The sequence below is a fragment of the Catharus ustulatus genome, chromosome 6, assembly GCF_009819885.2.
Source record: "Catharus ustulatus isolate bCatUst1 chromosome 6, bCatUst1.pri.v2, whole genome shotgun sequence".
Lineage (NCBI taxonomy): Eukaryota > Metazoa > Chordata > Aves > Passeriformes > Turdidae > Catharus > Catharus ustulatus.
The window spans coordinates 37,962,872-37,983,105 of NC_046226.1; the positions used below are offsets into that span (position 1 = coordinate 37,962,872).

At 43.2% G+C, this 20,234-nt stretch overlaps 1 protein-coding gene across 5 annotated transcripts in view; it reads right to left on the reverse strand.

Annotated features, from left to right (window-relative positions):
• MAPKBP1 (mitogen-activated protein kinase binding protein 1) overlaps nt 1-20,234 on the reverse strand; it is a 101,676-nt gene that overhangs the window by 67,255 nt on the left and 14,187 nt on the right. For all 5 annotated transcript variants that reach the window (XM_033062140.1, XM_033062142.1, XM_033062141.1 and 2 more), the window contains exon 3: nt 5,558-5,649. In XM_033062140.1, the coding sequence (XP_032918031.1) occupies nt 5,558-5,649 (92 nt within the window). The remainder of the gene's footprint in view (nt 1-5,557; nt 5,650-20,234) is intronic.

Below are 20,234 nucleotides of genomic sequence, written 5' to 3' on the forward strand. Positions count from 1 at the left end.
CTATCTACTGGAACTGGAAAGAGGTATTTGAGAGCAAACCAACAAACACTTCTAGAAAAGAAAAATCTTCATTCTTTCAGCTTCCACAGGGATTTACCACTCAGCTATGTGAGACAGCCACACATGTGTTAAGCAGGCCCCTGGATTAAAACCAATTCACTCATTTCCTGTTCATCCCCTTCCTCCCTTTGCTGTGGTAGAGACCATCATCACTGCCTGTCAGTGCAGGACCTGACAGCCAGGAGGGATATGACTCAGAAGGGCTGACAGAGTTAAGTGGCTTCCACTCCATACTGCAAATCAGAGGATGAGGGGTGCAACAGGGAAAGACACAGTGAAAAGAGCTGAGACTGGGGCTGGATGTTGCTGCAGTGCAGGCACATGAGGTTGCTGAACTGACATGCAGCATGCACAGCACAACTGCAGTAAAATAAAATTTGACTGAGACAATTGTGCAGTTTTCTGATTTGAACATTCATACTCACATTTACTTTGGAATATTACTTGTCCTATTGCCAAAACAAAACAAACATACAAAAACCCCAAGGTGATAAAGCTGAAGAAGGAACAAGTAACTCTTCAATCAGATCATGGAGCAAAAAGTAGCAGGAAGAAAGACTCAGTATCTTCATTTTAACTTGGATCATCCATCTTCTATTGTCCCTCCCTTCCTATCTACAAATAAGGATGATCCATTCTGAAATGGGACAGAATACAGGGGCATCCAAATCATGTGTTCAGCAAATGTACTGCACACACACAGAGCTAGCCAGGGGCCTGTGCCTCTACTGTCTACAGCAATTTCTGAGATAAAGCCAGAGAAACTCATTTCACTGTGTGTCAGAGAGCATTCACTATATTAAACCCGTATCTGCCTTTAGTAGGAGCTGCTGTACATAAAGAATTATGCAAGAGCTGAAATGAGAAAAGAATACGTAGGTTGAGATTGAACAACTCAGCACATGTGCTATATATCAAATACAAGCCTTCCCAGCAAGGAACACTAATATAAGAAATACCTTAAATCTATCAGAGTGGCTCCAAATTGATGAGCAGAACTAGAGGGGTGCTTAAGCTGACCAGAGCATAACAGCATAGTGTTTAAAAGGCATTGCACACTAAAGGCACAAAGTGCTACCTTCCTGCTCCTCAGAAGAAAAAGCACAGGATGCTTCCTCAAGCAGCAAGTGCCTCACCTGAAGATCAGGTTCTCAACCAACTATCAGATCAGCTGAGAGCCAAGAACAGAAGAACAATGAGAAGTAAAATCAATCAACCAGTCACACCAACCCACAAGGCTTAAAAAACAACAGTAAGCAAAACACCAAAACCAGATAAGCTGACTAAAGCTATAGCAGCTGGTCTAGAATTTAAATGATAGACATTTCACACAGCCTTTTTCCCTTTTTTAATGTTAGTCATCCTCAGAGGATTTTCTTCGTTTTGTTTCTCTTCTTGTTTCTAGGAAACAGAGCCCCAACTAGCTACTGGGGAAAAAAAAACCCAAAAAAACCCAAACTCACAACAAAAAAACCAAAAAACCTCAGAAGAGAATAAACTGAGAAGAGCAGGGAAAATACAAAGCAGGGGAATTAAAACAAAAGAAGATCAGAGCATTGGTCCTACCATAAGAGGTAAAACATTTTGTAGATTTCTGTACCCCCTCTTACTCCTCTCACAAGAACAATTTTGTTACTGCAAAACCCAAACAGAGATCCAAGATTAAGCAGCTTTGGGTTTGTTTCCCTCAACAATGTAAAACCAGGTGAATGCAGGCAGCAGATGCAAGACCTTTGCAGAGGATACAATTTTCTCTCTTATATTGTCTTACCTCCCAAGACAACAGCTTCACATCAGTGGTAGACTGGAATACCTGCAGCACTCAGTGCCTTTAGCCCTTTACCACTGACATGAAGAAAAGATCTCCTGTAACACAAGCATTCCACCAAAACATACCAGGATCAGCACAGCTGCTGTCTCACACTGCCAGAGAGGGAGCCTCATTAGGGTCAAAGCAGAGAAAGGATAATATGTGCAAAAGACATTGGGAAGAAAAAGAAAAAACAATGTAGCACTCAGCTCTTTGGCAGCATAGTGGAGTTGGAATGAATTTTGTTGCATTGGGAATTACTTCTTTCATCAGTTTAAGAAACTTCCCAAGAGACTCAGAAACTCCCAGAAAGAGAAAATTCAGAAAAACCAATAATTAAAAAAAAATTATATATATATTTTAGGCAAACCAGAGACCCAAATAACGACCATGCTCAAAGAATGCCAGAGCTGCTGCTGCTCAAGTCCTCATTCACATAGCTGCTTGTGTACCTGATGTGGATGAAGTCACAATGCCTGGGGCAACTGTTTTGATCTCAACCAAATCAATCTAGGTATGTTGAAAGTGTTCTTAGGAAAATATGGTGTTGTTACGTAAATTCAGCTTTTAGGGGTAGGACTGGAGGAGCACAGCATCTGCATGCCAGCATTGCAAAACCTCTGTACACAAGCAGTGGGATGGGGGAAAGCACTGGAGTACAATTGAGGATGACCAAGTTGCATGGACAGGTCACAAAACAACTGCATGAGCCACACCCAGGCTGCTACATCAGACTCACATAAGTGGTTTGCTGTCCAGTAAATGCACAGTTCTGGCAGAGCAATGGAACCCTGATGGTGATAATCACTGTCACAGGGTCTGGTCAGACCACTGTCACCAGCAGTGTCCCCCAAGGTTCAGTACCAGCCCCAGTGTTAACTTGTTCATCAGTGACTTGGATGAAGGAGCAGATCCCTCCTCAGCAAGCTCACTGATGGCACAAAGCTGGGAGTGGCTGATACCCCAGAGGGCTGTGCAGCCCTTCAGAAGGACCTCAGCAGGTTGGAGAGATGGGCAGGGGAGAATTGTTTGAAATCCAACAAAGGCAAATGCAAGGTTCTGGAAAGGCAGGAATAACCTCAGGCACCAGCACAGGCTGGGGGTGACCTGCTGGAGAGCAGCTCTGCCAGGAGGGACCTGGGGGTTCTGGAGGACAACAAGGTGTCCCTGAGCCAGCAGTGCCCTTGTGACCAAGAAGGCCAAGGGTGTCCTGGGGTGTCCAGGAAAAGCACTGCCAGCAGGTCCAGGGAGGTGATCCTGTCCCTCTGCTCAGCCCTGGTGAGGGCATATCTGGAGTACTGTGCTCAGTTCTGGGCTCCTCAGTACAGGAGAGTCATGGAGATTCTGGAGTGAGTCCAGTGGAGGGCAAGGAGGATGAATGGGCAGCTGGAGCATCCCTTATGAGGAAAGGCTGAGGGAACTGGGCCTGTTCAGCCTCGAGAAGAGATGACAGAGAGGGGACCTCATCAATGTCTATCAGTCTCTGAAGGGAGGGTGTCAGAGGATGAAGCCACTGAACAGTATCTGCTCAGTGGTGCCAAGCAACAGGACAAGAGGCAAAGGGCAGAAACTGATGTGCAGGAAGTTCCACCAGAATATGAGGAAAAGCTTCATTACTGTGCAGGTGACAGTTCAGTTCTTTAGAGAACAGGTTGCCCAGAGGGGCTGTGGAGTCTCCCTCACTGGAGATATTCAAGAACCATCTGAATGCAATCCCATGCCATGTGCACTAGGATGACCCTGCTTGAGCAGGGAATTTGCACTGAATGACCCAGTGTGGTCCCTTCCAGCCCTACCTATTCTGCGGGTCTGTGTAATTTAAATAGAAGCAAAAATAAACAAAATTAACAGAAAGGCCAGGATTCTTCCAAATCAATAGACATTCACTGGAAATCAGAATGGAAAACGAACAAACCAACAAAACCAAACTAAAAAACCCCACAAAAACCAATGAAATGCAAACTGAACAAGATGATTAGATTGTTAACGCAAGACTGTCTTGACTGCAGCAAATGACAGCAGTATCACTAAACAGGCCAGCCATGGCACAAAAGCAGCAAGTCATAAAAGCCTTTAAACTTTTAGGACACACATCTAGTATATTCCTGCCCAGGCCATGAAATGTTGCCACCAACAAGTAAGGACAGGAATTCCCCTGTAAAGCCCTAAGGAACCACATAACCTTTTAATTAGCCAAAAGAAACCTCAGGTGTACTCACACTTGATTAAATCAATGTCAGGCATGCTCATCAAAGGACATAGCTATTAACAAAACTAACCTATCTTCAGCTATGCAAGAGCCCAAAATACCTGTTTACTGCACTCATTTTCTTCTCTCTTTCCTTGTCAACTTCAAATGTGAACACACACAGTATCAGAAAAGATACACAGGAAGAAACACATCAGAATATATTTGCCTGGCTCCAAAGAGTTCAAGCATAACAGATGCTGTTGAACACTGATGTGGACCTCAAATTGTCTGCCAATTAACAGACTGTCCACTGATAGGAAAAAAGGCAGTAAGCAGAAATTAAAACATATTAAATTCCATTTGAACACAAAGGAAAAAAAAATTTAAAAAACTTTATTTTCATGTTTTTATTTTGTTTGTATTAATGTGAGAGTAGTCAAACACTGGAACATGGTGCCCAGGTATGGTGGCATTTCTGTCTCTGGAGATATTCAAAAGCTGTCTGGCCGTAGTCCTGGGCAACCTGCTAGAGGCGACCCTGCTTGAGCACAAGGGTTGGACTAGAGGACATCAAGAGGCTCCCGCAACCACAGCAATGCTGTGATTTGGTGAATTAGGACATCACCAGGACAGGCAAAAATTTGTAGCCAGTTTCACTGACTCCATCTCTCATTTTAGCCACAAACACAGAATCTTTAAATGCTGCTAGCACACTTACTGTACCCTTGAAAACATCATCTAGAATCAATGTGGAAGTTCTTGTCTTCTAATTCCAGCTTCCATGTCGTAAGAGTACGTCCATGGAATATAACTTAGAGATAGAGCCCTCTGTATGCTCTTTTAGCTTGCTGACCAGGAGAACAAGCTCAAAGGAGAGCCAAACTCATACTGATTCCTGCAGCACAGCAGACCTCTCCAGCCTTCACCCATGCCACTATAGGTAGCTCTTTTGCTTTCCATTAGTCTCCTTCTGGATACCTCTATTTGAACTTAGACTACAATTGACAGATATGTTTCACTCCAAAGAACCCACATATAAGCAGATTCAAGCTGTAAGCCTGAAATCCTTCCTCACGTTTGGCTGAGGAACATGGTAAGTCATAAATTGCAGGGCATCTACAAGAAGGCTTCTGTCAATTAATTGAAAGCATCATTTACTCCATTAGGTATTTATTGGATTGAGAATCGTACTGAGTTATGCTTATGTTCATCACACTGCAGAACACAGTGGAAAGTCCACAAAATGTATTTAACTCCCAGCTTAGAGCAAGAGAAATGAGAGTAGTTCCATTAAAAGCAATCTCATTAAAATTTGATAATGCAACCCCTCTCCCTTGCCAATTACATTAACAGTGCTTAGTCTCATCATTCTCTGGTGTTTAAAGAGCAGTAAATAGGTTTCCTATAGAAGATGATAGTGGAAATACTCTGAATCTTTATGTTAACGCATCAGCCATGGTTTATTTTAGCTTTGAGGAATGTGGTCAGTGACTCACCCTGCTGGATAAGCAACGAGGCCAGTTCTGGGGTCGCAGGCTAATCCTCTGCCTCCTGACACGGTTATGCCCAACACCTTCTCCAAAATCACCTAGAGCATACAAGAAAAGAAAGAAAACAGGAAATACCATGAAATCTGAGTGCAGTTCAAATAGACCCATAACAAAGATGCTGATCATCTGGTTCACACTGGTTCCCTGGTTCCTAGAAATCCATTGAGAAGCACCACGTACAAAAGTAACCCCATTCAACTTTCAATACAGGCATAGGAAAATACTGCTGGGGTCCAGAGAAAGAGTTATTGACCCACTTATTACTTTCTCTATGACAGAGCATTTCAAACAGGGGATTGCAAGCAGCAGATAGTACTGATGAAAAGCTGGGATGCACATTCACTGACCACCAATTCCCATCCTCCCAGTAAGAACAATACACCCTAGAGCTCGGCTCTTTCCTGAAAATTGTTTTCAGGTTGATCCACTCTTTTTGTTGCCTCCATCCAGTAGCAGGTGGTTCAGCCTGGTCCCAGCCTTGTATTCCTAGGAACTGAATAGTCAGTTTTCCTACAGTGCTTGAGTAGGAAATCACAACTAGTGGTCAAGGGCACCTCTTACCAGGAGTTGTGAGACAGAATACCATAAACGTACACAAGCCTTCTGCACACCAGTGATCCTTGAAAGAGATGGTTATCTGAATGTCCCCACACTCCCCTCAGGAAAAGACCTCCACTATTTTTAGGAAAATAAAAGAAATGTAACTGGGAAGAGCTACTTGGAAGATACAAAGGCCTCTGTAGTAAGAAGCTGACAAAAGCAAAAAAAATAAACAAAATGGGAAGGATGGGTGACAAATGAAGATGACACAATGTTTTGGGGAACACTTCCTGGCAGAGAAAGCATCAGAATTCAGCGATTACCCCAAAGCAAAATGCTGCAGTGGGATTACACTGCACAAAATCTGGTTTGTGGCATGAAAGGACTCTGAGCACAAACCAGTTCTCAGCCCTGGGGCTATTTTGACCGACACAAAATTATTCTCTTTTCCTTACATTTGCATAGCTTCATTTTATTTATTATATATTTAATGCATACATTCTTCCTCAGCATTGCTGTCTGTGCCAAACTCAAGGATTTTACTGGGTCACAGTCTTCTGTTTTTAATTATCATCATCTAAGTTATATTTGGTTAAAGCCTTAGGGGCATGGACACAGCATAAGAAGTTACTATTGTAATAATTACTACTGACTTTAATAGCTGCCCTGAAGACGAACATCTTGCATTTACACGGAGTGGAGCACAAAAGGCAGGGGCGGGGCAGGTTTCCCACGCCGCCCTGGCCACACACCTTACCAGACCCGAGGAGTTTGGCTGCAGGGTGAGACACAAGGACAAACCGAGCTCATGGCTCAGGCTGCTAGGTAAGGGGCCAGAAGTAACCCCACACATACAGCAGGTAAAGCAGGGCTGAGGTGCCGCCACTTAACACGAGCCATCCACGCTTTCAGTGGGTTCAAATCTGGCCTGCATTCAAACAGTGACATGGAAAGTGGAAGATTTCATACTCCAATCTCTGGAACAACTTGGGTCTTTTTTTCCCTCTTATTAATAATATACCCCAGGTACTTAAAGACATTATGAGAAACCACCAAATTGTCCCCTTCCCTTGCAAATTGAGAATCTCTGAAAACGCAGCTTTTACAAAACTCCACCGAATTTTTGTTAAGTAAGAACATGCAATTAAAAATGCACTTATAAATCCACTAATAAAAAAAAAGGAACTAGTTTTGTTTCAACTTAATATTGGAACAAAAATGCAGGGGTTGGGGAGAGGAGTGGGGAAGGCCAGGAGGATATCTGCTCTTCCAGACTAGTTAACAATTCTTCAAAACACATGTGTTTTTAAAGCAGTTCAAAAATACACAGAAAGAACTCAATGCTTCTGCTGCTGAGATTCTGGCTAATATCAGCAGTTCCCAAACTAGGAGAGGTTTAAATTCCTACAGAAAATGCATTCTTCACAGCAAAGGAGGAAGTGGAAGAGACATGTGCCATTCAAGTAGTTCCATCTAGATAAGGCACCAATTACTTGATGCTGTCAGCAAACATCAATTTAGCAATGCTGTGATTACACTGCTTGGTGCAGGCTTTAACTCAGTCTGGCTGTAATTGTCACTATCCAAAAAGGCACTGCTTGACCTTGGCTATGTAAGGTCAGCAGCAATTCAGTAACCTACTTTCACCAACAGGTATGTTTTTGCTCTGCAAGGACATTTATTGAGCCTCTCAGTGTGCAGTCTTATATCACACCTGAGCTGATTTTACAGCAGCCTGTCTTGGAGGGGACAGTTTCTTCCTCCCTCATCCTACTTAGTCCACTGACATTCCCCACCATTTCCCTCCCTCCAGACAGCCCTGGCATGGCAAGTACCTGTTCAAGGCCAAAACAGAAAACCATGCTGTACTTTTTACTTTCTGTTTGTTTTGTTTGCCAGCCTGAGGAAAACCACAGGAAGACAAAATTCAGGGGAAAAAAACAAAACCAAAAACATCTTTCCCTGGCAACTAGATCAATCTAGCTGCACATCCAAAGCCCAGTCTGACCCCTCCAAGTCTTTAAAAAGAAGATAAACCAAACAGGAGCATTACCTGATTTATCTTGACACTCCCACCTCACCAATACCAAAATCATTCTTATGCCAGCCTCCCCTCTCTCTAAAGTCAGTGGAGGTCCCCTGCTGCTCCACCAAGAGATTTTTTGTGGCAATGCTAAGATGTGAAAAGTCTTTCTCCTATGGTCAGCATATAGCTTGACATAAAAGGAGTAGCTCAGTCTTCCAGTCTAATTATTTTATTGCCAGTGAGTATCTTCTGGTCTCCAACAGACCATTTGTTCCTTTAGAAAAAGGCAACTGTCAAGGCCATACCTCTTATATTGACAGACCAAGTGCCACAGAAACAGACACCAGTCTCTAGACTAAAGATTCATGACTAACTTTCCAAAAACGGCTTCCCCGTTTTTGCTCCCAGTCTTAACTTCAAAAACTTTCTAGTATAAATAGCTTGAAGGGCAACCCCACAAAGCCTATCCAAAGGCAGCACCTCCCCTTGATAATACTCAAGTATTAAAACCAACTTGCATCAAAAAGGAGTGCATATAAATTTAAAATGTGATCTTATGGGACTTGTGATCTCCACTTCCACCAACTTGCCAATAATACACCACAATTTTTTTTCCCCTTGACCAGCTTCCAGACTAAATGACATAGGGGCAAGAGATACTCCCTTTGTCATAAAATTTGAGAATGAAAAACATTTCAGAGAGAAAAAACAGTAGGTAACAACACAATATGAACTGGATTTTTCTCAATTTGCCAGCTAAACAAGGGAATTCTTAATATAGTTGATTAGGGAAAAATCACATTAACTTGCTAATCTGTAATTAAGATTTGTCAGCAAAGGGTTGATTGCTCGATACAGGTTTGCCATTATCCCACTTCTGGAGTTATCACTTCCTCCTGTGGTAAGGGCAGTCTCCCAGTCCTACACAGCCATAAACACTGCCATTCATACAACTCTCCCAAGTAGTATGTCAGTACATCTTAGTCAGAAATACATTATTTTGCACACCTCCCCAAGTCTGATCTGAACTAACCACAGGACCTGGAGAGTTCCCCTGCAGATCTGAGACACTGCTCATTACCAATAGCTCCTGTGTTTGCCCAATTTGCATCCTACAGTTGTCAGGCATGCCACTGCTTGCTCAGGCCTTCACAGGCAACTAATGGGTCACCTCAACACCCTCATCCAAACCTGGAAACAACTGCAAGATTAAACCTGTCATTTGTACCTAAATTAGAGGCAGGAGAGGAGGCTGACAAGTTGCATTTGTTACTTCATCTTGAGGCTTCTATTAATAGCATTTGGCACTTTCAGTCAAGGTTCTCTGTGCGACTTGTGAGAGTTATTGAACTGATCCACACACAAAACACTTCTGCAGCTCATTTTGCACTGCCACTTTGCTATCTGAAACCATGCCATCTCCACTCCTTTAAGGTCAACTTTTACTCAAATTTCGAGGCTCCACATACACTCTTAGACATCAAAACTTGTGCAGCTAACACCTGTCTTGCAAAATACGATATTCCACCATTTTACAGGCCTAAATTTAAATCTGGTAACTTGTAACTGCACAAATGCACGTAAAGAAATTGTTGTGCCTAAGCAGATCCCTTACCCTGTTCCTTCCACATCAAATCCCAACACCATCAGATAGGTAGGACCAAACCAGCAGAGTCCTGAATTGCAGGACTCAAGGTACCAACAGGTATTCACAGCAGCTGGGCATATCTGAGAGCAGCCCTTGCTTCCATCAGGCACAGTCCCACACAGCACATGGGGAAAGCTGTGCTTGGGGGAAGAAGCTGTGCCATCTCTGCCTTCCTGTTGAGGTGCACATAATCCTTTCAGGAAGACAAGCCAAACAATCCCAGCCAGCCTCGTTTGGCTTTTCAGAAAACTCGATGTCTGACCAGCTGCACCCAGGTCTCAGAGTGAGTTTTGTACTTGCGTGAGTTCTTTCTGTTGTTTTGAGGAAGTTATCACAAACAACTGCTTCCATATGCTATAAAGACAACACAGAAATCCTTGAAGGAACAGCCCAACTTCATCCCCCTGCAAAAACTTTCCTCTCTCCTATCATTTGCATTCTTTTGGGACCATCTACACTTGCAAAGCCACAGCACAGGAGACAAACAGTGTGGTCTGCACATGGAGCCAGGACTCTGTTAGAAAGCAGTAGTAAACACACCCAGCACAGCAATAATTTCCACCAGAACGGGTGCCAAAAGGGACAATCTCATCACACTGACAGTCCTGCCTGACCTGCACTGTTTCACTGCTGAACCCCTGCTGCAGGGTAGGAGCTCCTGTATCTGTGCCTCTTTGCACACCAGCAGATTTCTGTGGTCTGCCTTCATCTTAAAAGAAAGAACAAAACAAAGGTTTTCAAGAGAAAGCCAGCTTTACGCTTTAGGTACCAGGCATCCCTCAAAGAGTTTTGACTATAGGCTGAATAACAGCCTGCTGCCACTCACCTCACCATTCTCCCCAGGCCAGCAAAAGACTAAGTAGAAGCTCAACAGTATTTCAGCTCCTCATCCCCATATTCATATGCTAAAGAAATCAGAGTTTTCTGACTTGATTATCTCACCTCCTACCTTCTTATGCTGTCTTCATTCGCTTTTGGGCCCAAAATCTCATCGTTCACTACAAGTACAATTTATTTAAGCACAGAAATAAAAAAGCAAGGAATTTGAGAAGATCTGTGCTACTCTCCAGTGCTCAAAACTACAACAAAGGGGAGAAAACTGATGTTACTGTACAGGGTTGCCTACACACCCCAGCACCTACAGCATTAGGCAGGAGGCTACAGCCTGAGAAAACTGTGTCCAGCAAGCAGATATGTCTGTTCCAGACTTCACAAGATTGGCCACCTTGGATCACAGACCAACACCTAACTCTAGTTTCTTTTTCTATTTGCAGCCAAAAGCAAAGGAGGAAAGTCAGAAAGAAGAGTATAAAGAAATGTATGGATAAAGTTTAGGATCAAGGAAAACAAATTTGATTCTTTCTCATCTCCTGTCAGTCTTCCAGTCTCAAAATAGATAGTCTCCATTTTTAACTTATTTCAGTAGAATTCTCTACCATGAGCCTATCCCCTCTGTGTACAAAAGCTTAGCATTCACCACATACTTTTGGCAAGTAGCTCCATCAATCTGCTATATCGCAAGATGAACCATCTTTCATTATTTGTTTTAAACCTCACTTCTAATAGTTTTATTTGATGCACCTCAATCTTTGTATGGGAACAGACAGTGAACAGTCAGTCCCTATCCACCCTTTAGGTGGTTCATGATTTCATAAGGAGCTATACTATCACCCCAAGTCATCTGTGTTTCACGTACAAGAGTCTTCTTGAAGTCACTTTATGGCTCTCCTGAAAGTCATTTCATATCCTTTACCAGTTCTTCTGTGAAGCCCCTTCCACATCCCCTACGTTCTTCCTGAGGGGAAACACCAAGACCACATGCAGTTTTCCAGGCATGTCCACAGTGTGTGTTTACAGAGCAGGATAATATGGTTTGTTTTGTTTTCCATTTTTCCCCCATTAATACCTTACTCTCAGTCTGCCTTTCTGACATTTAAGATCATTTACAGAGAGCAACAAAGAGATCACCCTGCTCAACAAAGTCACAGACAAGAACTACTGCTGCTTTGCATTTGGAAACTTACCCCTCATTCTGTGCTGTCTGCTCCCCAAGGAATGGGAAATCCTATTCTTGAATTAATAGTTTAATTTCAACATGCCCCTTTCTTTCCATGCTGTTGTGAGCATTTATGATCAAGAGCATCCTCAGAGAGAGCTCTTGCAGCACAGCTACTCCAGTCCACTCCAGAGTGGCTACTTCAGTAAATGTCCATAAGCAGACAAGTTCAATTCTAAAAGCCTTCCCATGGGCCCATGTATAACACAGTTAACATTCGAATCCATTTAATTAAGTAGCAGCATCGAGTCAGCATGACATCCATCAGAGTTCATCTACCGTCCGCTGCACAATGTGCCTGCCCTCATCCCTCTCTCCTGCTTGTAAGTAGGCATATTAATAATGTATGTGCAAAGGCACGTGATCCTGAAAAAGCAAAGGAGGCAGAAATCCCTGAGATACAGAACCCATGTGGGTTACTTTGAAACGCCTTCCCTAGCACATCAAGTAATCATTTGTAACTAAGTAACAATCTTGCAAGGGGAAGTGGCTGTATAATCATCTATTCTTTTGCCTTAAAAAAAAAAAAAAAAAAAAAAAAAAAGCCTTTACTGGTAGACTTGAGACCCTGACGCTCTTAGGTCCAATACACTGACACAGGAAGCTCCAGCATCAGGCCTGAGCTCCAGAACAGCACCATGGTTTGCACGTCTGTCTCTCTACACTCCTCCCAGAGTTTTCAGCACCTCTGCATGCACTCCAACATGTTTTCCATGCTGCATACAGCAAAGTCATATCAATGCACTCTGGCATCCGATACGTGAAAATGCTGAAAATGTTGCTGTACATTGTCAGCGTCAGCATTTAAGAAATAGCTGTCTATCTTACATAAGTGAAATTTGATACAGAGCGCCAAATCTCACAGCTGGCCCTGTTTGTACGTCTCTGCTGCTGCCCCCGAGCCCCACCACGAAAAAGCACGTCCAACCTCCTGGGAGCAGTGCACACGTTGTAGGCACTAATCCATCGTCTGAACACACTGTCTGATGTCCTGTTACTGCTGCAGAAAAACAAAGGCTTGAAGTTTTACATTTAGTTCTGCTGAGCTTTGTTTGGCACATAAAACACAGAGCACTAATTACAGTATACTGTTCTACTTAAGGGGCTGTCAGCATTTCCACTGCAAAGCCTTCATTTCAGGGCTTTATAACACAGCTGTGAAATATTCATTTTGCACTTCAGCTTAACATGCAAAGGTCTGGCTTTGGACCAGGTTCCCCGTCTGATTTTTTTTTTCGGGGGGAGGGGGGCAGTTCAGGTTTTTATTGTTGGTCTGGCAGGGGAAGGGCTGAAGATGGGTGAGTGGAATTAACTGCAGGAGGTGTTTGCCTTACAAAAGCACACAAACAACAAAACCACTTAGGTCCATAGTTGGTTTCTGCCCCTCACCTACCCAATGTGTTCCCTTACTTTTGTATATGCATATAGAATATGCACTTTCAAATTTCTTTTACATATATGTATTTTATATGTTTTTAAAGAGTTTTTCCTATCCTCTCCATCTTCTCCAGCCAGTCTTCCTTCCCTTAGCAACCAGCCGTAGGAAAGAGTAATGTCTTGACAAGCCTGGAGACCGAAAATATTCCACCTGCAAAAGGCAACAGGATCAAGCCAACTCCAACACATGACCCATTCAGGAGGTCTCTGGCTGACAGAGCAGTCTCCATTTCTCTTCACTGTAAGCCTCCTAAGCCCTGCCCACAGCTACCATTGCACACTCACACCCACTGCCCAACTGAACCTCCAGGAACTACTGCAAGACCATGAAACTGGTCTCATGCAATCCACTACACAGATGTGCTCTGACATTGAAGGCGTTTCCAGCCAATGCCCACTTTAAAGCAGTATTCATTGGAAAAATGAAGCAAGCCCTCACAATTAACCAATTAAAATAAATAAAGTGGAAGAGAAAAAAAAAAACCCACAAAGCAAAACAAAACAGAAAAATACTTGACCAGAACATCATAGAATGACACAAGCAGTTGCCAACTCTATGCAATTTGATTTCAAGATAACCACTTTAAGAACATCAGGAAACAATCTCCCACAACATAAGTTATGAATGGCACTCCTTGGCACAAGAGTGGCAAGAGCAGAAACTGACTTGTTGGAAGGTTTTGAATCACTGAGTTATGGGAAGCATTCCATTATATTTGTAAAACTGCATAAATGCAGAGGTGGGATGGGGAGGTATTCCAATGGAAGTGTTGATCCTGAGCTCTAATGGCTCCGCCAGGCATGTTGCACAGGGGTTGCAACAGGGGTATGCACACATTTATTAAAAATAATTCAGAGAGTTGGAAAAACAGAACAAATCGGGGATGAAGGTGGGAGAAACAGAACACAAGCAACCCAGGTCCCCCCACACTGTGCGTGCATTTGTCCATCTCTGCACAGAGCCTCTCTTGCCTGCTCTCCCCTCCTGGCCTCCCCACCGTGCTGGCTGCTTCCAGTCCAATTCCAGCTGTCAGGGCTGCATTCCTGACCCATCAGCCCCAGCTGTCAGGGGCTACGTGCTGAATCTGCACTCTGCCTTCTTCTTCATGCACCTGAAGAAAGGCAGTCCCAGGCAGGCCATAAATACCATTGCACAGCCCCAGGGAGTGGGTGGGAGGCTATTAAAAGTGCCTCTACCAGCAACCATAGTGAGGGAACTTAGAACTGGCAGCAGAACACACCTGCAAGTGTTCTTGCAGCCTGCAAACAGGACACGTGGAAAGTTAATTCCCTACCAGTTCCTACAGCACAACCTAGCTATCATTCAATAACCTTCTGTTTCTTCATTTAACACCAGCCTGGATCACCAGTTTTCTCTTCCCCACCCTCACACTAAGTTCAATTTCTTCCTAAATACTGCAGGGATGAGAAGACGTCCATGTACCCTTACCAACTCTGGCTAAAGCCATGACAAATAGCAGTTTCTCCTTCTACCATTCAGTCACCATTCTCACGGTAAAAGCAACACCCACTCAGACTGTCATGAGATTTCACAAAACATTCAGAAAATGTGAGCTTCAGAGATAAAAATCATGGTGAAGGGACAGGGGAAAAGTGTGTGTAAATTGTCCACTGTTGTCAGTGCTGTCATGATGCCATTTTGACTTTGATGTGGGAAATTCCTTTTTGTTAATGTAAGCAAAGTTTGTGAAGACTGTGTGATGAATGCATGAAATGAATGTAAAAAGAAAAAATTACATCAAACAGGTTACAGGTATTCCTGTACATAAAGAGTCAATCCTGACTTGCTCCAGACTAAGCATCTGCACATGGAGTCTATTGGACCAGCTTCACAGGCAGTTAAGCTCCATGGAACACAATAGAGACACCTCTCTGTGGGCAGGCTTCAAAGAAGTCCTTCCTTGAGCTCTTGGGACCTGGGATTCTGCAGGATCACTTCTTCACAAGAACCAGATTTTTCCACTTGCAAGTATGCATTACTTTTTCATAAGGAAAGTGAGCATGGTATGCTTTTGCCCTCCCACATAGGCAATGTGTCCAGTGATTTTTTCCTTTGTAGTAGAAAATTAGGCCAATTCACCTTTCCCTGCATCAAGAACTACCTATACAAGTTCTAGGTACAAATGCAAATTTGCAACATTTCCCTAATCTGTCCCAACCGTGGAGATCAGTGGACACAACTTCTGGCTTTCTGGCAGTCTTACATATTGGTCTCCTCCAAATCCATGCACAGGGGCCTGAATATAGGCAAAGAGAGTGCTTCAGTGAGAAGAAATAGCAAAAAAAGAAAAAAAAAATTAAAAGGCTAATATAGCTCCCTTGGGCAGAGTTTCAGTTACTCATATAAGGGTTTGAAATCAAGCAGGAACAAACGGTTCTCTCAGCATAAGGGTCAGTGTTCATCATCATTAATCATCACTTCCCAGATAGGAAAGGCTCCTTCCCCTCTGTTTTGCCCAGGCTTTAGCACTCACGAAAGGCAAGAGACAAGAAAAAGGAAAAGAGCCAAACAGGAATGTGGGCATGGCTGGCAAGGTTGCTCCCTCTGTGGCTCTGCTGAAGTCCCTCCTCTTGGTCCCAACCCTGAGCTGAGCCTGCTCCTAAATACAAACAGGCAATAGTTAAAAGTCCACAGCTTCTCAGGAATACACTCCAAGGAAACTGTGGCAGCACCACATAATTTTTGACTCTGAAGCAAACACAGGGGCCATAACACAGCACTTCTAACACTGATACCGTCATGGCAAGGAGTTCTCTCCTAAATCACCTCCTGCTGAACTCTATAAACAACGCATACACTCAAACTAAACTTGGACACAGGGAAGACAGACTGAAAGAGAGGGAGCAGAAAGCCTTCCCCACAGGCAACCCTGCTGAGGGGAACCACAGAAGGAAAGCCACATCTCAGCACTTCAAGAAAAGCATCATGTTACAATCTCCTTCCCCTTAATTTCTTCTCTGGGGCTTATTTTTGGTATAAACGGATCTGTGAACTGTTTGACAAGGCTTGGAGGGGAACTTAGTGGTTCATCTTGAGTCCAAGAGTAGAAACATACAGAGCTATGCAGGACGAAGAAAAGCCTTTTGATCAGCCTGCCTGAGGCAATGCACATAATTCATTTGTGATTTCTTTATTCACCCATGACCCCATGCCAAATCAATTAATTCTTATCCTTCACCAGTGATTTACACAGCCATTCTGCCCTAAAAGTCTTTGACTGCCAGATCTCATCCCTACCTACCCACCTCACATTGCCATGAAGGCAACTACTCCTTCTAGAGAAGGGCACAGTTGTTGGAAGTCTTAAAGAGACTGTAAGTAGTGTCTTAAAGAGATTCTCTCTGTGTAAAAGCCCCACCTTTTCATGCCCAGATTGCTTACACAGAGCAGGTATCTGTCCTGCCATAGGAGGTCTGAGAGTTCACCCCTCCTGTCACCTGAAGGATCTTGACTGTAACACCTGAATGAATGAACAGGACAAGACACCTTGGCCTCCCATGTATGCATGTCCCTAAGACTTCAGTGATGTTATGGGGGGAAGTATACACTTGCATCCTCAGGAATGAGGAAATGGTTTTGTTGTAAGCTGATTTAAATGACGTTTAAAAATTACATATCAGTGATTTAAAAGATGCTAAGATGGGAATAAATACAACAGGAAGGATGGAGCAAGTGCAAAGCATTAATCACACAGACACTATCCCTATGGAAGAGGCAAGAGGTAAAGAGATTAGTGTTCCATCTCTCCATAAACATTGTCTGACTATTTATTATTTATTTCACAATACTTGCAAGAAGTCCCAACAAACACGAAGCCCTGCTGTACTTACAGCAGGCAGCAACATGAACTCTCACACAGCTGGCAATATACAATCTACAACCAAGAGGACTAGGTGGCAATACCACACAAACACTGAGGTTAAATGTCTCGAACATGCAACAAATTAGCAACAGAACAGGGAATAATCTTACTTCTTCCCAAATTTCAGCAGCTATCTACTGCATAAACCATGCTGCACCACTGCCATACCTCACTCCTACTTGAGGCCAAGGACAGTATTTTTAAAGAATGGTTGAAAACTAATCAAAAGAAAGCATGAGAGATTTCTTTGTTTTGCCCAAGCCAACCAGTATATACAGAAGGAGACATTCAAGCTTCCTGCCTGCCCCCTGCCAACACTCACTGCCCAGCTCTAGGCAATCCCTTCCTGCACTCTTCCCTGCCCTCTACTCCAAAGAATAAGCTTCTTACAGAATAGTCTTTATCAGCATCTTGGAATTAAGAAGCTCTTCACATCTGTCTATGAACATGCATATTGAGACCCAAGAGATTTGTCCTGTCCGCCAGAAGGGAGACCACATCTCCCAGGGGAATGATACATAGCAACATGGGCCAAAGACTGAGAAAGCAAACTGGAGAACAGCACAAGCACTGACTTCCATAATCTTCTCAACAACCCTGCTGCCTCTTCCTCTCCTGTTCCAGCACAGGGGAAAGCTTTTCACCTGTAACACAGTGTCCCCATCACTGCCCCTGCTGCTCAGCCACCAGCACAGACAATTCCAGCAAACCCACGTGTGCTCACTCAGGTACACACCATTGAGCCATCTTTCTGCTGCAAAGATGCTAAATGGTGTTCCGGGAGAAGCAATCATCATTCAACAGTCACAGCAGATGCCAAATTCAGTTTAGGCCCAGCATCCCAAAGACCTGAATACTCTTCCTGTAAGTCAGCAGCAAGAAACACCATCAATCCTCTCATTTCTGTGCACACACACACACAAACACAGAGGAAACCACCATCAGACAATAAACCACAGAGACAAAAGGTTATAAAGGTAACTATAAAGCAATCCTAACAAATTCATTAAGTCATTCATTCAACTTGCTTTCATTCTTCACTTACTCTGTTGTTAAATCACTTCTTCCTGTGATTTTTCCCAAGCATCTTTTCAGTTTATTTTTTTGAAGGAAACAAAGTCTGTAAACGAGGGGCATAGAAGTCCAACATAAGATGACATATTTGTGTAGCTGTTAAAGTGACTTAACAGAAAAAAAAAAGGGAGTATGCTGCCATCTAAGTCCCTTAAAACCCTAAAAGAGGGAGTAGCTCTGGTAAAAGAAGACTTCTCTAGCTTGCATTTAGGTTCAGGAGTATGGGTAACTGGTAGAATTACCAAATGTGAGAACTGAGGAAGTAAAAGCATACTCAGAGGAAACAATTTTTATCCACAGACTGTTAAAACCATTGGTTTTGTTACCATGCGGTTTCTCTCATATTTCAAGAAAGCAAACCTTTGCAATAACCACTATTTTTTCACTGCTCTTGTTCAGAAATTCAGAAAGTCCCAGAACCAGGCATACAACTGTTGTTGCTTTGACATTTCACAAAGCACTGCTGCCTTTACATTTTTAGTTCTTAGCAAAAATTGCTGTAAAAAGCAGAATGCAAAAGTAGATTATGGAACTCCAGTATTCAGCAGAGAGGCAACCCTTCCAATTTCCTGGTAAACAGCTTTAGACACATTCACCTACTTAGAAGCATTTAGCAGAATCTGTCTGGATAAGAAATAACTTTGAGTGACACATGTAGCTCAGAAATACCTGAATTAAGTATGTTTCTGCAGTTCAAACAAGGGAGATAATAACCAGGCAAATACTTAAAGAGCAAAGCAACACACGACAGAACATCCCTGTTGACTGACATTTGTGCAGAGCCATCATGCTAACCCTGGTCAAACTGTATTTTTCTCCATTAAAAAGAGAACTGTAAAGCTTCTATGCAGCTCATGTCCACTCCCTGCTGCAGTACACTGGCAGAGAGGGAGTGGGCAACTGTTGGATACAAGTTTTACTGTCACCCCTGCACTAAAACTAGCTCCTGCATGAAGCCAGGCTGCAATTCCCATCACTGACCGGAGAAGAGGTGTTGGATGAAACAGAGCTGATGGGCTGCCAGAGTTGAATGAACACAGCTGATGATTTGGACTCTTAAACAAAAATGCAGAAAGAAATGACTGTAGAATTGTTTGTGCAGCACTGAAACCCAAAAATGTACACAGTCCCACATGTACACAGTCTTGTCTCTCTTCTCCTAATTGCATCAGTCTAAGGAAAGACAATACTTCCAGGTTAATACCTGCAAGAGAGCACTTAGACAATACTGTGGAAGGATCTGTTTAAAAATTAGCCAAAGAAAAAAGAAGTACTTAGAGCTGAAAGACGGAGTTAACATCATCCATGAGCAAATACTAAAATAGGCTGCTCAGTGCTTATCAGTACTTTCTGCTATTTCTATGGAGGTAATTTCCTACATTTCCTCTAGGTGAGATACAAATCTGTTAGTGACAGAAAGGAACACAGAAATTGGCACAATCTGCTACGGCAGCCAAGTTGACCAAGCAAATACTTGCACTAAACAATCTCAACAAAGAACCAGAAAACTAATTCTAAATTGCAAGAGTTATGGTCACAAGCACTGCTTGGGAGAAGCCCTATGCACACTCCCCATGGTTCAAAAGATGATAGCAGCATCTCGATAATGTGTGAAACCACAGATGATGCCACATCACTTCTCCCTACAATGTGACACCATGATGATCAAGGCAGCTCCACAAGTACCCAGACTACCTGTCTAACAGTTTGAGGAGGAAAACAGCTGACGGTTCAAGCAAACTCAGCAAGTCACAAAAAACTAAGATTGTCACAGACCAAACTCTGTGGTGTTGGGCCACCAGGTTGCTGCAAACTGAATCCCATGGGATTTCTGACAGATGTTTCACCATTAGAGAAAAGAGCTGAGCAATCTTCAAGCAGGAAGCCAGTGCTCCAGACCCCAACACTTACACTCTTCTCTGAAAGCATGCCATATGGCATTTTGCTGTTGCTTTCAG